We start from the raw sequence: 23,292 nt of genomic DNA, 5'->3' as shown, positions 1-23,292 counted from the left end.
GTTCTGCTCCGCCCTGTTAGGTTCTAGTCTAGTGTGTTGTTGAAGTTCTAGGTTCGGAAGCCATGCTATGCTCTCGCACACTCATGCCGTGCCTCCACCAGACCCTGTCACTCCCACAGCAATATGGGATGCAGAAGATGGGAGCATGCCAGGGCCTCTGGACCCTGGGTGCCCACATGGGGCCCTCCTCCAGCCACTGCATTAGCTCTTCATTGGTGATTATCACTTTTATATGTGCTTCGAACAGTGGTAGTCATGAACAAGTCTTTCCCTTTCACCTCTCACATACAGTGGTTATCCTTTGTGCTCTATATCATGTGATTACATACAGTGCTGAGAAGTCCAGTATAAAATTTGCACCTGTACTTTTTGCAATATGTATATTAAAAGTAGTGACTGATTCCTCCAGAATGCTCCCGCTATGGGACCCCAATTGTGGAGATGCACGGAGGGGGCATTACATGCGCAGTAGCCCGTAATTAGCTCAGTTGGACAGCTTTCAGAGGGGCACAGCAGCTGAACGGATCAGAGTGGAAAGACAGCGGGGGACTTGAAGGACTACAAAGGGGCACCTTAGTTTCATTTTAGGTACCCTTTAAGTTTTTAAGTGTTTTTAAGTCATCAATATGAAATCCTTGCAGCGCTTACAATGACTAAATCAAAACAATGATTTTATATCTCTTAATTCAGTAACCCCATTTTTCTAATTATGTTGATTTCTCTGTAACATTACACTTATAATCATCATCTGGTTTTGTTACCGATCCTTTGTATTCAATCAATACCGCAGTTATTTGTGTCGCGTTAAATTTCCATTATTAAACATCTTCCAAAGACTTAAATGGATAAATACTTAATCACTCATTTATCAAATATTAGGCAAATGTTCCTTGTCGCACGGTTTCCTATGGTTGTGCCAACTGTGATAGCTACACTAATTAATTTTCAATTTCCTATTAAAACTGCATCAGTATAGCAGACCTTAGTCTGTGACTCAGCCCTGCTTATACATAGCACCAGCCAGCATAGCGATGCAATACAACATTTCTATGCTTCTTAAATAGAAGAGTTAAACTCCATGAATTAAAGCAGCAGAGACAGCCATACTATCCCAGGGAAAAAAAACACATACTATTTACATAAAGTATGTATTGTATTGTTCACATTTTGATTTCAGTTGATTTTATTTAGTAAATAAAGAGAAGACTGTTACAGGCATTATCCATCTTTACTGCCCCAGACTGAAGCCAATCCTAATGTAATTTCCTCCCTTACTCTTTTTTTCTCTTAGAAACTGCACTGTCATATCCAGCTTGCTTTGTAAACACATGTGAGCACAGCATAAATTGTATTTCAGCAGCTTCTGCAGACGGGTGAGGTGTAAATCACACTGAACTGCCCTCAGCCAATCAGTGAAGAGCAGGAATGTGGGAGGGAAAGAAGGGAAGATAACAAGCTTCCTTCTCCCCGACAATGTATTAGAAAGGAGCCAGGCTGACTGAGATGAGAGTCATTACAGCAGAAACATTTATGATTATATTGGAATGCTTACAATGCAGGGTCAGGATGTAGACAAGTTAATAAACACAGAGCGGGGTAAGTGGAAAGTGTCACGCACAACACAGAGGAGGGGTAAACCCCAAATACCCAAACATACACACTTCTAACTTCCTCATGACACCTTCAACACACCCATATGAAAATGAACACACCAAACAGATGACCCAGACTAAATGGGTCTTTTCAGGCTTGTGAGGCAATTATGGGGATACATGTAAAATGACTGTGGATGAAACTGAAAGACAGCTCACCCTGCTCCCACTGAAATGCTGGCCTACTTTAAATATTATTCCCCCTTCAAGTTGAAGCAACTTGGAGGGACACGTAATTCGGGCACCACCCATTGCCAGCGGCAATTACCTCTTTTTTTCTAATTTAAGTTCCGCCTATTGCTGGCTCCCAATTTAGTCAATGAGCGCTACTATAGCTGTAATTCTCAAGTATAGCCTATGGTGGTGCCCAAATTATCCACAATTAAAGGGGAACTGAAGTAAGAGGTATACGAAGGCTGCCATATTTATTTCCTTTTAATCAATACCAGTTGCCTGGCAGCCCTGCTGGTCTATTTCTCTGCAGTAGTATCTGAATAACACCAGAAACAAGCATGCAGCTAGTCTTGTCAGATCTGACTTTAAAGTCTGAAACACCTGATCTGCTGCATGCTTGTTCAGGGGCTATGGCTAATAGTATTAGAGGCAGAGGATCAGCAGGGCTGCCAGGGAACTGGTATTGCTTAAAAGGAAATAAACATGGCAGCCTCCATATACCTCTCTCTTCAGTTCCCCTTTAAGGTATATGCTACTTTAAATACAAACTTTGAATGGATATTACCATACTGTTGGCTTCCAATGACCAGAAGAGCTCTCAGGCTGTTTTGCAGTGACTTATAGGAGTACATTTAAAAGAGGTGCCGGATCACATCGATAGATAGGATAACAATACTGTTACAGATATTATACTATCACCTTCCCTTAGATACACCTTACAGTAACCCTCCTCTACCTCTGCCTTACAATAACCACGCCCCTACCTAGGCCTAACACTAACCCTCCCTACCTATGCCTAACACTAACCAACAGGGAGTGTTGTTCTGCTGCCAAAGTGGGGTTCGGCTATATAATAGCGAAATCCGGGCACCTGATTACTCACCCCTGCCTCCTTCAGTATGTGGAATTCGGCTGCATGATAGCTGAACTCTGTATGCCGCTTACTAACCTCTGCTGCTGATATCAGGGGCTCAGCTATAAGATAGCCGAACTACGTGCGACGCTTACTAACCTCCACTGCTGATATCGCGGGTTCGGTTACATGATAGCCAAACTCCAGGCCTGCCGCTGTAATTTCCATCGATATCTGGAGTTCGGCTACATGATAATCACACTCTGGGTGCCACCACTGCTATCTCTGTCATTATCCAGAGTTTGGTCAATTGTGGTGTCTAATATACCAATCGGGCTGTGCACTGAAATTACCTGATTCGACTTCTAGGACCAAGCCTGCTTAGAACTTGCCTGTATTCATTTATTTTTCCATTGCAAAGAGTAGTGAACCAGTACATTTTATCTACGCAAATAAGACACATGAGCAGCAGTCAAACGGCTTCCCTGAAAAGGATAATCAAACCATGGGTGCATTGGGTGCCAGCATGGGTGAGGGTGACAGGTGGGGGGGAGGGAGGGCAGCGGCAGCCAGCGCTAATGCGTCTGTATAGACGTAATCTCAGCTATACTTAGTATAGCTAAGCAAAAAGCATCTTTAAAATTTGGCTCCAAGGCTCCCCATTGGTTCCTCATCGACCAATGGGGATCCTCCTGATCCCCATTGGTCTGATAAGGAACCAATGGTGACCATTGGAGCCAAAATTTAAAGATGCTTTTTGCTCTAAGCTATACTAAGTATAGCTGAGAGCAGTGCGGCGGGGGCGGCGTGGGTGCCGTTGGGGCAGCGGAGATCTTCAATCAACATGTAACAGAAGGTCGCAAGATGGAGGATACTATCGTGGGACCTAATTGACGTGGGATTTTTTTCTGAAAGGTACAGGTAAGTATTTCTGAAGATCGCAAGACAGAGGATAATGTCGTCGTGGGACATAACAGATTATAGCGCGGGACCTTTTCCGAGGATAATGGCGTGGGAATTTTTTCTTAAAGGCACAGGTAAGTATTTCTGGTTAATTTAGAACATTAAAGGACTTTTCTCGTTGTTGCGTTTTTATTTCATTTAACCCTTTATGGAAATGGGTAAGGGGTACTTTGCACCCCTATACTCATTTCTCCTGGGAGGGGGGCAGGCATCTGGGTTCCCCTTCTTAAAGGGGACTTCCAGATGCCACCATGAACCCCCCCCCCCCAGGGAGTCGTCGCCCCCACCTCCTCCTGGGGCACCGGAGGTGGGGAAGAGCCCCTTGTCCATGGATTGGACAAGGGCTCCGGGGGGAGGGGAAGGCTTGGCCGCCCCTCCTCCCCGAAGCCCCCCCATACCATGGACCATGGGGGCTGGTATAGCTCAGGGTGCGAAGCCCCAATCGGCCGGGGCTCCGCATTCTGGCTATCCCAGTCTGCTTGGGGGACAAGGGGTTACAGAGGCTCGGGAGGGGGGACCCCACGTCGTTTTTTTCCAAAAATTTCCCACACTCAGAACATGACACAAAAATTTAAATAAAAAATAAATACAATTTTTTAATTTTTTTTTAAAATATTGTTTCCCAGTATCTTTTTAACATATCCTGCAAATTTGGTGTTGCTAGGCTTTAGGGGGACTTTGCTATTAACTGCTAAAGTCGGCGGGAATTGATACCCCGCAGAAATGTCATTAGCGATTTAAATAGTTACATTTTCCTCTTTGAACATTTAAAATCGATTTTCTCAAAAACTATAAGGTCTTTTTGAACAATTTTTTTTACTTCGTGTTCCCACTGTTCTTCTTAACATTCCCTACACATTTGGTGTTTCTGGCATTTAAAGGGGCTTTGCTATTAACCACTAAAGTCGGCGGGCGTTTAATTTTCCCACGGTCAGAAGAAGAATATTCAAAATTGATTTTCTCAAAAACTATAAGGTCTTTTTGAAAAATATTTTTTTCCTCTTGTTCACAATTTTCTTCTTAACATTCCCTGCAAATGTGGTTTTTTAGCTTTTAAGCGGGCTGTGCTATTAAACGTTAAAGTCGGCGGGCAGACATTTTCCAAAGGGCAGCAAAGCAGGGCTTAAAACGATAAATATCGTTCAGGCAGGACCAAAAAAGAAGTTTTAAAACGATAAATTTCGTTCAAAAGGTCGGCGCCATTTTTTAACCTTTTAAAACGGTAAATATCGTTTGATAATGTTAGTGAATGGGGCGCCATTTTTATTAAACGGTGCTGGGTGCCATTTTTCACTGACCCGCTCTTTTTAGTTCAGGTTTGCTTTAAAATCTGGGTCACATGATCCATGGCTAGTAATTCTTATAGAGAAAGGCTGAACTCTGAGCATTGGCAATAACACAGAACAGAGCTCAGTGAAGATATCTGATGGTCTGGAAGTAGAAATACAGCTTTTATCCTGAAGCTGCACAGCTAAGGGCAAATTCACAAGATTTGTTGCGGTCACTTTTACCCATCACTCCCCAGAACCACCAGGCATTTTAGTCACTTATCAGTGGTTTCCAACAGAGGAAGTGCAGGAATTAGTGACAAGATATGTTTATGAAAACACTGGCAGTCTTTCTTAGGTCAACGCCTACACAAGAGCAATTTTAGTTCAATGCCCGGAGTTCATCTTCTAGGTTTTTTCCTCTTCTTTCAGTAGTGACAGGCTGTTACAGTCGATGTTTATCATGAAGCTTTGTGGTCCAACTTTTCCTACTTAAATTGTGTAGAATAAGTAAGGGTGCGTTCACACATCCAATGCTTGTTATTCTGCTTATCACAATTTAGTGAATATACCCCATAGACTGTAGCAAAAGGGATGAAACCTGTACCACATGTACATACCTCCCAACTTTTTAAAACAAGAAAGAGGGAAACTTTAAAGGAAACACCAGTGAAATCTAAGAAAATGAGCTTTACTTACCTAGGGCTTCCTCCAGCCCCTGGCAGCCTATGCGTCCCTCACCGTATCTTCAGACCAAGCGCATCTCCAGGGGTCCCCTCCATAACAGCCGCTGACCCGGTGGCCACTGCGCATGTCTGCGCTGCTCGCGAACACACTCCTGTGGTCAGGAGCTCCCAAACTCATTTTTTTTTATTTTCCTGATGTTTCCTTTAAGCCACACTAGCACCACACCCCCATCACACCCCTAGTCACTGATACCAGAAAGAATTCAAAAGCAAAAGGCAGAGTTTTAAAATTCAGACTACACTGGTCCTCTCTATCATTATTAGTTCTCCTTCATTTGCTATTCCTGCTATTTTTCTTAAGCAATATGAGCAGTGCTGAAATGCTGCATTCCCGCTGCAGAACGAGGTCTTTATACACCCAAATCCCTGGTGCAAAAATCCTTGAGCTTTGCCCTGTAGCTCTGCCTATACTGGAGTCAATCTCCGCCGATCGCCGCCTCTCCCTGCCCCCTCAGTCTTCATTCACTGAGAGGGGCGGGAGAGGCGGAGATCTGCAGAGATTGATTCCAGTAGAGGCAGAGCTACAGCGCAAAGCTCTGCCTCCCCGGGCAGCAAAATCCATGTCGTGGAATTTTGCCCCAGGATTTGGAGTGTATAAAGACCTCGTTCTGCTGCGGGAATGCAGCATTTCAGCACTGCTCATATTGCTTAAGATAAATAGCAGGTAAAAAAAAGTATTTTTAATGTCTTCAGGCTCACTTCAAAAATAAGAAATATAACAATATCAATGATAGAAATAAAGTCTATTAAACACATTTTTCAGTAGGAAATTACATATACTTACATTGATCTGTACATGAGTCCTGAAAGAGGGACAAATGAGGAAAAAGGAGAGACAGAGGGATTTGGTTCCCACACAGGGACTGGCTCTTCCGAGAAAGGGATAGTTGGGAGCTATGGATGTAGTCACCTTTCCTTAGCTAGTGACTGCTAGATGTAGGAAGATGATACCCATATCCAGTCAGGAGGGTGATTTGTTAAAGTGAATCTGAAGTCAAATCTAAAAGAAAAAACAGATACTCACCTAAGGATAGGGCGGAGCCAGGAGCGTCTGACGTCACCAGGAGCAGGCAACTGCATCACCGGGAAATTCAATCACCAAGAGAGACGCGGAAGCGCTACAACGGGGACGGGACGCCGCGACCGCAGAGAGGGCAATACCGCTGGGCTAGCAAAGCCTGATACGCTTGACATCGCATTGGATTACGTGAGTGTGCATTCAGCGCAGGGTTTTAATGTTTTAAAAAGGTTTTACGCTATGTTTGTTCTCTTATATCTTTATGAGGAGTGGATTAAAATCTATTGAAGTTGAAAAAATCGCATCGCTGATGGCTTTTGTTTGAGACCCACCTGTAAATCAGGGTGGCATATATCTGGTGAGCCTGCACTCTATAGGGGAGTTGTGTATAACTTTTGCACTTGGAGTGGAGCACGAGTGAACGCACTTTATGGCACTGGGAGTGTTTATGGTGGCATAAATATTCGACAGTAATGCACTATGTTTAGGTTTTCTGATTCTGCAGGTGTAAAGTAATAGAAGAGGAGCGCTGTCATATTAATATTTGTAAGGATAGGGAAGGCTCTAGGTCCCGTAGAGCCTTCTTGTTCTACCGGTGTCTGCGTTCCCCCGCAGGCAATTTGGTCTTAGACTGGAAAATGGACACCGGTAGGAGAACGGAAAGGCTCTACAGGACCCACAGCCAGAGCCGGATTTACAGCTCAGGAGCCTGTAGGTACAGGCGTTCTGGCACCCTAAACCCCACCCCTCACCTCAGGCCACACCCCCATATTAGGTAGGTATCCCTCATCCCCTATTTTGTAACCCCATTAATCTAGGTAGTAGATGTGTCCCCCACCTCAAGTATAGGGAGTCTGATGTGCCCCCACCTCAGTATTAAGTAGCCCCCCAATGGGTAAGGGGACAATGGGGGAGGGGAGCCGCCTCTCCTACATAAGGAGCCTGTAGGCATGTGCCTACAATGCCTTATGGTAAATCCGGCCCTGCCCACAGCCTTCCCTTTCCTTAGGTTTGCCTCTCCCCTTTTAAATTTGACTTGAAGAGTGTGTCTTTTTTTTCACCTAGACAACTATATGACTATATAACTATATAACTCATACAAGGGCAGCATAGTACACTGGTCTTATACTGCTAAAATAATGTTCTAGACTAGTATGCTCAAGTCAACAGGATTAAAAATCAAAGTAAGTGTTGAAATGTAAGAGTGGGTGTAATGCCTGTTGCTTTCTGACTTACGGACACACTTGGGCAGGCGGTCGCTCCATTTGGGCACGCCGGCCTGACGGTTGTAGCAGGTCAGTGTCGTGCTTCCTGTAAGGATGTAGCCTTTGTCACACACATAGCGCACTGTGCTGCCCACCGGGAACTTGGCGTTGGAGAGGATCCTACGACTGTGAGTCACATCGCCGGGATCTGAACAGGTGGTCACTGCAAAGAACACGCATAGAATTGTTATGTAAGAATTTGTATTATTGAGTGTATGACCTCAAGAAATATTCCATAGCAGATCATGCAAATCGTATGGGGCTCAGCTGCACAGAAGGCCTGGAGTTATTTGACTGCAGCAGCAGCATTTGTCAAAGAAGTTTGGGAATCTTTATATAACAACTTGTTTAGATGAGTCATAAGTTGAGACAAGGATAATATCATAGGTATTCATAGATAAGCAGACAATTTTAGCCTGCTCCTCCTCATGTGCTCCCCTCAGCCCCTCTTCCCCAGCCACCCCCAGGTTGAGCACATTATATAAGTGTATGGGGGAGCATTGTGCTAGTGGTTTATATTGACATATCTGAGTACCAGCAGCCAGTGGTGTAGTAATCAGTGATGTAGCTTAGGAACCATGGGACCCAGTGCGAGTTTTATATTGGGTCCCCTCAAGTGCTCTATACATAACAATTGGTGGGCTTGATTCACTAAGACAAATAGCATGCCTTATCAGAGTTAACACGCCTTATCAGAGTTAACATGTCTTATCAAAGTTAACACGCCTTATCAACGTAGCATAGCGAGCACTATGAACTTATGCTTGCTAATTGGCAATGACGAGAACTCCACTCGTTCTGCCCTGAGCCCCTTTGGATCCAATCACTTTAAAGGACATTATCCCAGCACTTTGATTGGCCCAGTGGGCTTTAATTGGACCTGCAGGGGCTCAGGGCAGGACTAGTGGAGCGCTCATTATTGCCAATTAGCAGGCATAAGTTCGTCACAGGAATACAGGTGCTCTCGGCAGCAATGGAGATATACAGGGGTCGAGTCCTGCGTGGACGTGGGTGAACGGCGTCCACCCACTTTTTCTTCAGCATGGACGCCGTTCACCCTGGCTTGTGTGGAGGGGAGCAGAGCAGAGAAGGCGAGCTATGGGGACAGCGGGGATGGGCGGACATCTCCCCCCCATCCCTCACCTTCGTGCTCCCCTTCTTGCCTCTCCCCTCCAGTGTTGTGAAGTGTCTGGACCGGCGGCGAAAGTGGGCGGAGACTTACTGCGTTCCAGTCGCAAGGGACGCTCCACTCTGTGTGCGGCTAGAAGACCAGACTAGCCGCACACAGAGCGGAGCGTCCCTTGCGACTGGAACGCAGTAAGTCTCCGTCCACTTTTGCTACCGGGCCCGACACTTCACAACACTGTAGGGGAGAGGCAGGAAGGGGAGCACGAAGGGGAGGGATGGGGGGGGGGGGGATGTCCGCCCATCCCCGCTGTCCCCCCTTCTCTGCGCTGCTTTTCTCCTGCTGGGGGCAAACCTGGCTTCCTGGGCACATATACCCCTGCCTACATATACTGGACATATATACCCCTGACTACATATACTGGGCACATATACCCCTGCCTACATATACTGGGCATATATACCCCTGACTACATATACTGGGCACATATACCCCTGCCTACATATACTGGGCATATATACCCCTGACTACATATACTGGGCACATATACCCCTGTCTACATATACTGGGAACATATACCCCTGCCTACATATACTGGGCATATATACTCCTGACTACATATACTGGGCACATATACCCCTGCCTACATATACTGGGCATATATACCCCTGACTACATATACTGGGCACATACACCCCTGCCTACATATACTGGGCACATATACCCCTGCCTACATATACTGGGCATATATACCCCTGCCTACATATACTGGGCATATATACCCCTGACTACATATACTGGGCACATATACCCATGCCTACATATACTGGGCATATATACCCCTGACTACATATACTGGTCACATATACCCCTGCCTACATATACTGGGCACATATACCCCTGGCTACATATACTGTGCACCGGAGCAGTGCTTTTCAGTGCTGCTAGATTTGGGCGCAGCCAGCGCCGCCATAGACTGTAATGGGAATCAGTCTATAGCGGCGCTCAGTGAGTAACGTCGGCTCCGTCAACAGACGGAACAGAAGTTGCTTAAAAACACAATAATTCGGCCTCCAGCAATCGCTGGAAGCCGAATTATTTCATTCCCCCACTATCCATGGCGGCCTGGAGGGGGAATAGTAATTAAATCGGCCCGGACTTGTGCAGAAGCAGGATCAGCCATATAGCGCTGTATCCTGCGCCCAAGTCTACCGGCGCCGATTTCAAATGTACTCCTGTGCACATATCCCCCTGCCTACATATACTGGGGAAATATACCCCTGGCTAAATATACTGGGCACATATACCCCTGGCTACATATACTGGGCACATATACCCCTGGCTACATATACTGGGCATATGTACCCCTGGCTACATATACTGGGCACATATACCCCTGCCTACATATACTGGGCACATATACCCCTGGCTACATATACTGGGCATATATACCCCTGGCTACATATACTGGGCACATATACCCCTGCCTACATATACTGGGCACATATACCTCTGCCTATATATACTGGGCACATATCCCACTGGCTATATATACTGGGCACATATCCCACTGGCTATATATACTGGGCACATATACCCCTGCCTATATATACTGGGCACATATACCCCTGGCTATATATACGGGGCACATATACCCGACTACATATACTGGGGACATATCCCACTGGCTACATATACTGGGCACATATACCCCTGCCTATATATACTGGGCACATATACCCCTGGCTATATATACTGGGCACATATACCCCTGACTACATATACTGAGGACATATCCCACTGGCTACATATACTGGGCACATATATCCCTGGCTACATATACTAGGCAACTATACCTCTGGCTACATATACTGGGGACTACTATACTCATGGCTACTTATACTGGGGACACCTATAGACCTGGCTACCTGGGGGTACCTATTTTGGGGGAACTGCTGTCAGATTATCTGCATTTTTGTGGAACCGCTGCTATGTATTTTGGGGAACAGCTGCCAGATTATGTGTATGTTAGGGGAACGGCTGCTGCCAGATTACGTGTATTTTGGGGAACTGCTGCCAGATTGTGTATGTTTGGGGGACCACTACTGCCAGATTATATGTCCTTTGGGTGTCACGTGTATTTTGGGTGATCCGCTGCCAGGTTTCGCGTATTTTGGGGAACTGCTTCCAAATTATGTGTATGTTGGTGGAACTGCTGCTGCCACATTGTCTATTTTTGGGGAACCACTTCCATATAATCTGTATCTTGGAGGAATTTCTACCAGATTATGTGTCTTTTTGGTGAAATGCTGTCAGATTACATGTATTTTTGGGGGATACACTACGGCAGAGCTCAAACTTCCTCGGCAGACCTTTTACATCACTGCTAAGGTCATGTATATTTGTCCCCACCCATGACCACGCCCAAGGTGTGCTTGACCACACCCATTTTTAGGCGCGCAGGAATTCTCCAGGTGAGTCCACTCACTTCTTTTCCCAGGACTAGACCCCTGGAGATATAGGATATAGAAGGAGCACGTCATTGGACAGGTGAGTCAGAACTACACTAGGGGGATAAATTACATGTAGGGAAAAGACCTGTTGACGGTATGATAGTCACTGGGAGATCGAATGCTGCTACCGCCACGACCAAGCATATTCGAGCAAGAGTCCAGCATGCCGGATTGATCAAAATGGCGATTAGGTGGCAGTGCTGTGGCATCGATCTTTGCCAAATTCAATCATTATGATCAAATCTGCAAGATATTGATGCCACAAATCGAGTAATGCACGGACACCTTAGAAGTGTTCACTGAGCAGAGGGTGTGATACAGAATTGTTATCTAGCATATCCTGAATTTGAAGTATAACCATGGGCGTCCGCACATATGGCAAAACCGGGCATCTGCCCGAGCCTGGCCGCCCACTGCCCCCCCTGGCCGCGTGCCCGTGCAGCCAGCAGGAGGGGAACAGCGCAGAGAAGAGAGAGAGCTATGGGCACAGTGGGGAAGGGCGGACGTCTCCCCCCCCTTCCCTCACCTTAGGGGGCTCTCTCTCCCTCGCTGTCCCCTCCGGAATGAAGTGTGCAGCGGCTGGCAGCGGGCGGAACTTACCTCGTCTCGCTCCTGCGCCAGAAGTTCTGGTGCCGCACTCTGGTCTGGATCAGGCCAGAGTAGCGGCTAATCCATCCGGCGCGTGCGACGAGAGGAGGTAAGTTCCGCCCGCTGCCAGCCGCTGCACACTTCATTCCGGACTCGGAAGAGGAGAGTGAGAGAGGGAGGGAGAGCCCCCTAAGGTGAGTGCCTATAGCTCTCCCTCTTCTCTCCGCTGCTCCCCTCCTGCTGGGGGCACACCTGGCTACATATACTGGGGACATATTCCCCTGCCTACATATCCTGGGACATATACCCCTGCCTACATATACTGGGACATATACCCCTGGCTACATATACTGGGACATATACCCCTGGCTACATATACTGGGACATATACCCCCTGCCTACATATACTGGGACATATCCCCCTCGCTACATATACTGGGACATATCCCCCTGGCTACATATACTGGGACATATACCCCCTGCCTACATATACTGGGACATATACCCCCTGCCTACATATACTGGGACATATACCCCTGCCTACATATACTGGGACATATACCCCTGCCTACATATACTGGGACATATACCCCTGCCTACATATACTGGGACATATACCCCTGCCTACATATACTGGGGACATATACCCTTGCCTACATATACTGGGCACATATACCCCTGCCTACATATACTGGGCACATATACCCCTGGCTACCTGTTCTGGGGACATCTCTACCCCTGGCTACCAGTTCTGGGGACATCTATACCGCTGGCCACCTATTCTGGGGACACCTATAGACCTGGGGCTACCTATTTTTGGGGAACCACTGCTGTCAGATTGAGTATATTTTGGGGAACTGCTGCCAGGTGAGAGGTGTCTACATATTAAGGGGGCATTCTGCCTATTTATGTGAAAAGCTGTCTATTTATGTGCCTCATGCCTGCTGAATTTGTCTTGTTGCGGGCCTCATGGTTACTGACTTTGTCTTGTTGGGGGCCTCATGATTTGTTGGGGGCCTCAAGATTGCTGAATTTGTCTTGTTGGGGGCCTCATGATTGCTGAATTTGTCTTGTTGGGGGCCTCATGATTACTGAATTTGTCTTGTTGGGGGCCTCATGATTGCTGAGTTGGTCATGTTGGGGGCCTCATGATTGCTGAATTTGTCTTGATGGGGGGGGGGGGGGGGGGGGGGGGGGGGGCTCATGATTGCTGAATTTGTCTTGTTGGGGGTCACATGATTGCTAACTGCGAGACTATGGAAAAAGCTGAATCATCATCATATGAGACAATAGCATTAAACCTACTTTTTCCGCTTTTTAAAACAGAAAATGAAACTGGAGGTCTAAAAAAATGAATAATTTATTTTCAGGAGTACGATGGATGAAATTGTTTATCTTCACAGTTTATTTTCAACTTATTTTTTCATAATGTTCATGTATGAGTTAAAACGTTTGTATTTAGTTTAAATTGCTGTTGGCACTTTGTGATAGTAAAGTGACTTTGCAGTTTGGACACTCGACCTCCAAAAGGTTCGCCACCACTGTCCTAATCTAATGTCCCACCATTGCTTAGTTCATGTAAACTTGTCTCCACCCACGACCACACCCATATTCTGGTTCATGACCACAACCACTTTTCGGCGCGGCGCACTACGCGCGCCGCATGACGTAGCTCCATTTTTTGGCGCGCGTAGCACGCCACACGACACCAGCCCAAATTTGCCGCCCCGCTTTTTACTCCCCACTTTTTGCCCCCCCTGGAAAATTTTCTGCGGACGCCCATGAGTATAACATCACTGCAGTATAAAGAGATGTCTAAAAGTAGCAAATCCAACCAGTATAATCTTTGCATCATACATGCTTTAGGCTACGTTCACACTGGTGCACTGCGTCGGACAATATATTCGTATTACTAATGCGATGCAATTGTATTGGTACATTGGCATCCACACATCAGCAGTGGGGTGCGATGGATCCCTTGGTGTACCACTAAGCATTCAGTGTAGTACCCCATAAGATGCAGTGAAACATACTTTTGACTGTATCTACTGCATGCTTCTCTGTATGTCACAACACACACACAAAGCACAATTCCCCCCCCCCCCCCCCCCTTGTTGTGTTGCAAATCTGTTTTTACAGGGAACTCAATGCAACGCCCCAATGTAAAACTAGCCTCAGTAACACTGTGGCTTGGTTTTTAGACTACATGCTTTAATTTTAGTTATAGAGAAACACATACAGAGATAAATAGACAGATAAACAGTGAGGTAGCAATAGGGGTGCAGTGGTTGCAAACACACCGGGCACGCTAGACTAAAGGGGCCCACTAGGGCCCTCTGCCATCCACCTTATTAGCTCTTCATTGGTGCTGTGCTGGTAATGAACACATCTATATGTGCACTGAATAGTGGAAATCCTTAACAAACTGTTTCCTTATGTGTACCTGATATGAAAGACATCTCAGATTCTATACTTACCTGGGGCTTCCTTAAGCCCCCCTTGAGGCTGCTCAGTCGCTCGCTGTCTCTCCAGGTGGCTCTTGTCTCCCGCAATACTGCCCGAATGCCTGGCCGAATTGCGCATCATCGCACATGCACAGATTCACCTTTTCCACTCCAGAGGCAGGGAGCGTTCTGTATTTGCACAGTACTACTGCACAGGCACAGAACGCTCCCGGCAACTGGCTGGGGTCCCAAGCTCCTTAGTTGGGCCACTGCAGATACAGTAGATGATATGCAGGAACTTGTTCATGTGGCTATGATTGTTCATCTCACATTTACAATCTATCTGTACACACTATGTCATTGATGAAATACAATTAGACATGCTGTGGTATGCAAAGTGCTATGTCATATGTTGGCAGTTAAATGAAAAATAGTGATGCCACCAATCATCACTATAAACTGAAACTAATAAAATGAATGTGTATCAAAATATTACGTTTTCCTGCAATATGACCTGGAAGCCAGTAGGGGGAGCTGTGTTCACAGGAAGAATATATACAAATACTACATGCTTACCTATTTTCCTACCAAAATTGATTGATAATTTGAAGTATCAGTGCGGTTTTCTTTTCTAAAGATTGCTATCCCCAGTGGGCATTTGTGTGAATGAATTAAAGAGCCAGAAGACATTTTACTCATTGGTTTAAATATATCTTTGAATTATTTTGTAAATGAATACCAGCAATCAGTATTTAATGCAAATATATACAGTTTACTAAAACTTTAGATAAAGGCTAACTATGGCAAGATGTCTCGTCTAGCAATCTGACCAACAAGTTCTATGTGGCCGGTGCTTCTGCCCAATTCACATACGGTTTTGAGTTTACCTTAATAGCTTCTCATCAGTTAAGTTGGGCATACATCTATAAGATGCGGTAGTACTGCGCAGGCGCAGAGCGCGATGGGGCCCGTGCATGTGTAGTACACCCCGACTGGCGAAATTACTAGGCGCCTGTTATTTTCTATCTTATTTGCTTAGCCTTACCCACAATGTATTAATTTCTAAATTAAATGATATTTGCCACTGTTGTAACTCATATAGCAGCTTTTGTTTTAGGCCGGATTTACACTGGATGTGTGCAATGCAGTGCAGTGACATGAGGCTTCATATGACTCTACACCATGGTGCACTAACAGGGACATATGCATAGGCCTGCCCTCCGGCTAGTGACGTACTCCCTGCTGGGCAGGCAGTACGTTACTGGGATTCCCATCAGTCCACACATGCATGTCGCGTCGCGCCATGCTCCCGTCATGCACACTGCCTGCGTCGCTCATTAACTTGCATTACTGCACTATCCATGCAGTAAGCACGGTTCATGCGGTAACACGCTGCAGACTTTGTGTCAGATTGGATGCTTCCGTCGCATCACACTGCAGTAACACTGCAAGGCTCCATTGGCTTACATTGCACTTGTGCCACCTTGTGGTAAGAAAGAGTATCGCAATCAGTGGTGGCTCCTGCTTAAATTTTTTTGAGGGGGGCAATGGCTGGCTGGTGGGGCCCATTTGGGTGATGAAAATCCATGTTTGTATGGCAAGCTTTAGATATTTTTTACCTAACTCGGGTGATACAATTAAGGCTTACTAGTTCAACAATGGTGGGAACTAAATGTAAACATCACAAACATAACTCAAAGTCTTTTGAGCAGAGCAGATTGTCCAAATGATGGTGCTATTATTGAAGAAAAGTCACCTAGGGATGTACGTGGCTAGCTTGCTGGTATGCTTTAATCCTTACTTTCTATCAAGCTGTTCCTGAGTGGACAGATCATAGACAAATCTTTCAACCCCCAGCCTATGTCTCATGACTCTACAAGCAAGGGGAGGGGGAAAGAAGCAGGAGGGAGATAAACTCAAAGTTTGCAATTCCTTATCTTAGAAGCTAAGTATTGCTGGACACTAGAGCTTGTATTTTACAGATAGGACGTTTTGAATCAGGATTATTATCCTGTCTGTAAAATACAAGCTGTAGTTCATTGACTAATTTAAAAGAAAACCAGCTTTCAGCTTGTACACCTCCTTCAGACTCTACAAGGGATCTTGCAAAGCTTGTGAGGTATTTATCACAAATACCTTTGGTTTACTTAATGCCTACATAGACTCAGGCTGACATGGAGAGTTTTTTTTACAGACCCTATACTGTCCATTGTACACTGCTGAATAACTGAGCGGGGGGACACAGTGATTCCCAGGGGAAGAGGGGGGGGGGGCAGTGCCCCAGAATGCCCCAGTATAGCGCTGCCCATGATCGCAGTACAGCGCTGCATAATATGTTGGCACTTTATAAATACAATAAATGAATGCATGATCACAATACCAATGTGCAAGGGGCCTTTGAATGACAAGCTACTTATACTGGAAAAAATATTTTGTTATTCTAGGAATATGCATATTGATCTTCCATACTAGTGAGCGTGGGGACTGGCATCACTGATCTGCACTTCTGAACTACAATGCAAGTTGTTTATAATGAACCCTGAAGGCATGTTATATAAACATTTTCCCTGCCAAAAACCATGTTTAAAAAGCAGCATTATCAGCTATTGGCTGGCAATCACTGCAGCCATCACCTGGACAACAAAGCTGTGAATTTCAGATATGCCTTTGCTGGGACCTGCACATGGCGCTTTATTTTTCCTAAACCTGTAAGCAGCTCCCCCCCCCCCCCCCCCCCCCCCACACACACACACACAAATCTGGGACATTGGCACCTATGCTACACTACCAGCAAAGTAAGCAAGAAGACACAAAGGGGGTCAGAAAATGGCACAAAGGGGGACAGAAGGAGGCACAAGGGGACAGAAGGAGGCACAGGGGGACAGAGACACACCTGGGGGGGGGGGGGGCAGTCGTGGCACAAGGGGCCAGAAAGAGTCACACAGGGGGACAGAAGGAGGCACAGGGGTGCAGAGGGACGCATAGGGGGGCAGAGATGGCACGGGGGAGATAGACGGAGGCGCAAGGGGGTCAAAAGGAGGCACTGGGGACAGAGAGATGTGCAGGGAGCAGAGGTAGCACAAGGGGACAGAAGGAGGCATAGGGGGACAGAGAGAAATGGGGGTGAGCAGAGGTGGCACAGGGGGACAGAAGGAGTCACAAAGGGGGACAGAAGGGGGCCCATAAGGGACAGAGGGAGGCACAGGGTGGAAGAAGTGGCACAGGGGGACAGAAGGAGGCACAAGGAGACAGACAGATGCACAAAGGGAGACAGAAGGAGGTACAAAGGGACTGAGAGAGACACAGAGGGGGGGCAGAGGTGGCACAGGGGGACTGAAGGAGGCACATGGGGACAGAAGGAGGTACAAAAGGGGACAGGAGGAGGCACAAAGTAGAACAGAAGGAGGCACAAACGGGAACAGAAAGAGGCACATGGGGACAGAAGGATGCACAGTGGGGTGGGGAGGGGACACAGAGGAACACAGTGGAGGCTTCCGGCAACTAACAATATCTGGACCTTGTGATGTCTGCTCTCCAGGGACAGGCGATGCTGCTGCTTTTAAGGACACCAAACTTCCTGCTGCTGCACACATGCAGTAGAAGCAGCTAATCAAAGGCCTGTGGGAGGCAGGGCTTTATGTGGAGGTGGGGTTCTGCACAGGGAGGCGCTTCATTTGGGGGAGGGGTTTGATCCAGGGACATGGCGCACCCAGGACCAATGGCACTCCAGGCAATGGCCTGGAATGCCTATGCTTAAAAACGTCCCTGAGGTGCCCTTTAAGTACAATAATATATAGAAGTAAGTAAGTGCCTGTTGGACATGGGCAGGTCAGAGGATGAGAATAGTAGGTTTGTGTATAGAAACAGGTAGCACACAGCAATTTAACCAGTACTAACAACAGGGGGGCAGTGTGTGTTACCCTATTAGTGCATCTTAAGTTCGTCATGTATCATACATACTGATATGTGTGGATGAATACATATAGGCCATATTCACGAAATATCAGTAAAGTTGCCGTGCGCAGGGAGCTGACTACATAACTGACTACATAGCATGTATTATGCAATTAGCACAACCCACATTTCCTAGGTAAGATGAGCATTGCTGTGGAAATGCGCACTATGCAAGAAGTGCAGATTGTGCAATTAGTGCACCTCGCATTACCTAAGTAACACAAGCCTTGCTAGAGTAATGCACAGTACGCTACTTGCTAGTTACAGTAAAATTGCTTTCCGCTCCCTGCACATGGCAACTTTACCAATATTTAGTGAATAACTGAATATGCTCCAATGTGCTTTATCCAACTTACATCGGTTTAAAAAAAAAAAGCTATGTAAAAAAAATGTAGTAACAAAAACAATACAGTACATTTTATACATGAGGACAAGAAGTGGTGTAGCTAAGAAGTCAAGGGCCCTAATGCGAGATTTACATGGGGCCCCAATTACTCTAATGAGATGGAGCCCCAACACCTACCATGGACAGCTGCAGTGTCAGAGAGGTGCAATCAGAGCAAGGAAAAAGTTTTTTAAGGGCACCTGAAGTGAGTAAAATTATTTAAAATAAACACATTACGTAACTGCAAATGAATATTACATACTAATCTCACCGTCAGTTCCTCTCAGAAGCTCACCATTTTCTTCTGACAGTGATCCCTTCCAGTTCTGACAATATTTTGTCAGAACTGAAATATATTAGTTGCTGTCAGTTATATATTAGCAGCTGTCAGTTACAACTGAATGTGCAATGTAATGTCCATGTTTCCCTATGGCTCAAGTGGGTGGTATTACAATTTAACAGTGTGCTGACCAGGAAGCTGTTATGGAGTAATGGCCATTTTTAAAATGGAGGACGGAGAATTCCATCGATCACAGTGGACAAATGGGACGCAGGAGAGGAGAAAGAGTTTGAGGAGTACACTATACAGAAGGTAAGTATGACCTGTGTATGGTTATTTTGACTTTTTTTTTTTAGTTCAGGATCTCTTTAAGGATTACTACTATGCAATGCACATACAGAGGTGTTCATTACCAGCATAACACCTATGAAAAGTTAATAAGATGGATGAAGGAGGGTCCCTAGTGGGCCCCTTTAGTCCAGGGGCCTAGGTGTGGTCACAACCTCTGCACCTTCAGTGCTACGCCACTGAGGACAACTTTGTAGGAGAGGTTTGTAACTCCAGTGTATGTAAGCAGGCAACTGTATGGACAGTTGTCTCATATTTGAAGTGAATTTGTTGGGAAACTTGTTGCATCGTAATGAACACGGGGTAATGTAAATAAAACACAGATTAAAGCGGAATACAACCCAGCATTTCGTCTTTGCTCTAAAACATTATTTACAGCATATTATATGCAACCAGACCAGCATTTAAAGGGTTACACAAAGAGCTTGAAAGTTCAGTGCAGTGAAATGTGGACGCATCCAAAGTTGTAGATAATGTTATCTTGTGTTTACTTAAATGTATCAAGTGAGGAATGTGACACATTCTGACTGTGGAGAAGCAGCTCGACACAGACAGAGAGTCAAAGCATGTCTGCCTTCAATACATAATGGATCAAACCAGTTATGAATAAAATGCAGTCAGCTCACAAAGCAAAAAACTGTACTTTTTGGAACCTATAATTTCTAAATGAATAATAATACTTATGCACAAATGCAAATATGATAACTGTATGGCATATAAAAAGTAGGAAAACATGTTTTTATTGAATATTATGTCAGGGTTTTAAACCGCTTTAATGCATATGGAGTTGACTTGTGACACCAGTACAGATGTGAGGTTCCCTGAATAGCCACTACCTATATATTTTTCTCACACTAGGAAGTACATGAGTAGGTTCTGTGGAAGGAGTCACACTGTGCGTTCTCTGCTGCCTGCCTGTTAGAAGAACAGCTAAAGATTGATACATCCAGGCTGTGGGATCAATAATATTTTACTGAATTTGTCTCCGGTGTGCTCTGAACTCTGTTGTTTTATAAGCTTGAAAATGAGGTTTTATTTGGCACAGTGTCTGCACGCTGCTGAGGTACAAATTGCCCAGCTTTAAAATATACTGATTTATCTTTCCTTATTTCGTGGCTCCTGACCATTCCTAATTCTTATTTAAGGCGCAGAATCCCACTGTGATTCACTTATCGCAGCCAGTGCCACAGTGCGAGTTAAAAACAGGTTTGGCATGAAAGATAGATCAACCCAGATGGCCAGGCCTGTGCTGTAGCGAGGCTGAGTGCAGCATGTTGTGGCATAACTAATCGTGTATGCGGGGTGTGTAGGCCTAGCAAGCCAGACGGGGAAGGAAAGTGCTGGGGACTATTTTTATTTCTTTAATCTTGTTCAAAATGGGAAGATATATAATTTAACTCTTCCAGCAAAATGCAGCGGTCAGAAATATTTGTATTTGCTTAAAGGATACCTGTAGCCACGTAAAAAAGTTACATACTCCCCTAAGAAGATGTATATATCTATGCAACAGGAAGTTGTGAATAAACTTGTTTGTCTTCTTGGTGTGTTATAGCCAAGAGAGCCATTACCAGGAGGCTGATTAATATCTATTTCTCCAGCATTCTACATTACTGCGCTCTAAGAAGCTAGTTGGTTTATAATAACTTTTCTTTTAAGGAGACATATGAAAGGGGATAGGAAAGAGCAGTTGTTATCAGGACTGGAGATTATTAATAAGGGCTCATTCACACTAAGGGTGTTTTTGCCTTTTTTTCAAGCGGAGGAGATTTTAAAAAGCACCCACAAAACGCTTGTGCAATTAGTTTCTATGCGAAGGTTCATATCAGCGCGTTGCATCCGCTTTGCAGGCATGCAGGTAGTGTATGCTGGGAGGGGGGGGGAGGGGAAAGTTTAGGGTTGGGGTCAGGCAGGTAGTGTGTGCGGGCGGGGGGCGAAGTTTGGGGTCAGGCATCAGGCAGGTACTGTTTCCTGGGGGGGGGTTAGGGTTAGGAGTCAGGGAGGCAGTGTGTGCGGCGGGGGGAAGGGGGGATTGGTTAGGCGTCAGGAGGGAGGGTTCTGTGTGAGAGTAGGGCTGGGTTTAGCTATAGTAAAATATCGGTATTTAATATTGATATTTTACTCTTTAGTGGTAAAATATTGTTATTAAATACCAATATTTTACTATCAGGATTACTGGGCGCCCAAATTTCCATGCGCCTTTATCTGATGTACACCTAACAGACACACAGCTCAAAACCCATCATTATTACCTCAGACCAGCAGACACCCATAGGACCGACTCAGGGCCTCTCATGACACGACTCTACAGTCATGGGTGGAAAACTCCTTTTTATTTAACTGAAGAAAGACACCTTTTCACTGGCTTGGGCTGTGTCATAGCATGTGTAACCATGTTGTCGTGTTGGCAGGCACAAGACCTGTTCTGTATCCCCATCAGACATTCTGCAGCAACCGAGCAGAGATTGTCTGAGCTCTGACAGATTTATTCCTGAGATTAATACACAGTGAAGTGCAGAAATGCACAGTTTGTTACATGCCATGATTGGTTTTGTCATGTTCTCCTTCACTAAATCCTTCTGTTCACAACAGCAAGAAATGTGTAATAATCCCCAGTATTTCTTGTTTCACTTACCCGTGGCAGATTGCACAGGATGTTGTGCTATTCTTAGGGTCTATATATATATATTTATATATAGTGGGTTTAAAGCACACCTAGCTGTATTTCTGCAGAGGGAGAAGGGAAATTGCTCCAGCTGGGTCAAACTTTATATACGGTATGTTTATCCTATATAGTAAAAACCCCTGATATAATCCCTATTATAATCCCTATATAATAAAGTCGCTCAATCCTCCTGTGTCCGTGCGTCCGTTGCGCCTGGAGCTATGTACGGCATGTGGGCGGACTTCGGAGAGCGGTGAGGGACCCACATGTGAATGTGCACGGGTCGAGACGGTGTGTGCATTGTGCGGTGGGGGCCTCGGCCATGGCCTAGTATCCGTTTTAATCAGCAGGCCTTTTTACTAATATATTTCTGCAGAGGGAGAACGGGAATACACTTTTTGGTAGCAGATTGGGAATGGATTACAACCATTGTTCGATATTGCTATTTGTTTCCCTGTGATGGCTGATACACACCATGCAATTTTCCTGTCAGATCATTGATCATTTCTGGTGATCTGCTTCCAATCAAGAAAGGGAACAAATTTGTGCAGTACTGATCTCAAAATCGATTCCCTTCTCGACTGGAAGCGGATTAAACAATTATCGATCAATGCCGGGAAAATTGTACAGTCTACACTGTACGATTTTACAATGGACTCTCCTACTTCCTGTGGTGCTACAGGGACGAAACAATTGTTACTGTCTTGATTTTCCAAGTGACTGGTCATTTCAGTGCCGGGAACGATCCAATCAAATGAACGGTCTTCCCAGTGCTGCACTGAAAAGCAAACCGCTTGACACTTTTTGAGATAAGAAAGAGGGACATTTTAGGTTATGCTCCTGCCACACCTCTAACCACACCTCCACTACACCCCTCGCCATGCATATCACAAAGAATTAAGAGACATAAGATGCAGTTTAATTATTAAATGTTAACCTTTGAACATAAGAATTATATCAATTTGATTGATGGAAATAAAGTTTAGAGTCATTTAAACACATTTTTCTGTAGACAAATACATATATTTACATATATCTGTGCATCAGTCCTGA

General features: G+C 45.4%; 1 protein-coding gene across 2 annotated transcripts in view; it reads right to left on the bottom strand.

Moving 5' to 3' along the window:
* SEZ6 (seizure related 6 homolog) overlaps positions 1–23,292 on the bottom strand; it is a 759,189-nt gene that overhangs the window by 22,887 nt on the left and 713,010 nt on the right. For both annotated transcript variants that reach the window (XM_068270134.1, XM_068270135.1), the window contains exon 12: positions 7,911–8,102. In XM_068270134.1, the coding sequence (XP_068126235.1) occupies positions 7,911–8,102 (192 nt within the window). The remainder of the gene's footprint in view (positions 1–7,910; positions 8,103–23,292) is intronic.

The sequence above is a fragment of the Hyperolius riggenbachi genome, chromosome 2, assembly GCF_040937935.1.
Source record: "Hyperolius riggenbachi isolate aHypRig1 chromosome 2, aHypRig1.pri, whole genome shotgun sequence".
Taxonomy (NCBI): Eukaryota; Metazoa; Chordata; class Amphibia; order Anura; family Hyperoliidae; genus Hyperolius; species Hyperolius riggenbachi.
This window is presented reverse-complemented; position numbering and strand designations above follow the sequence as displayed.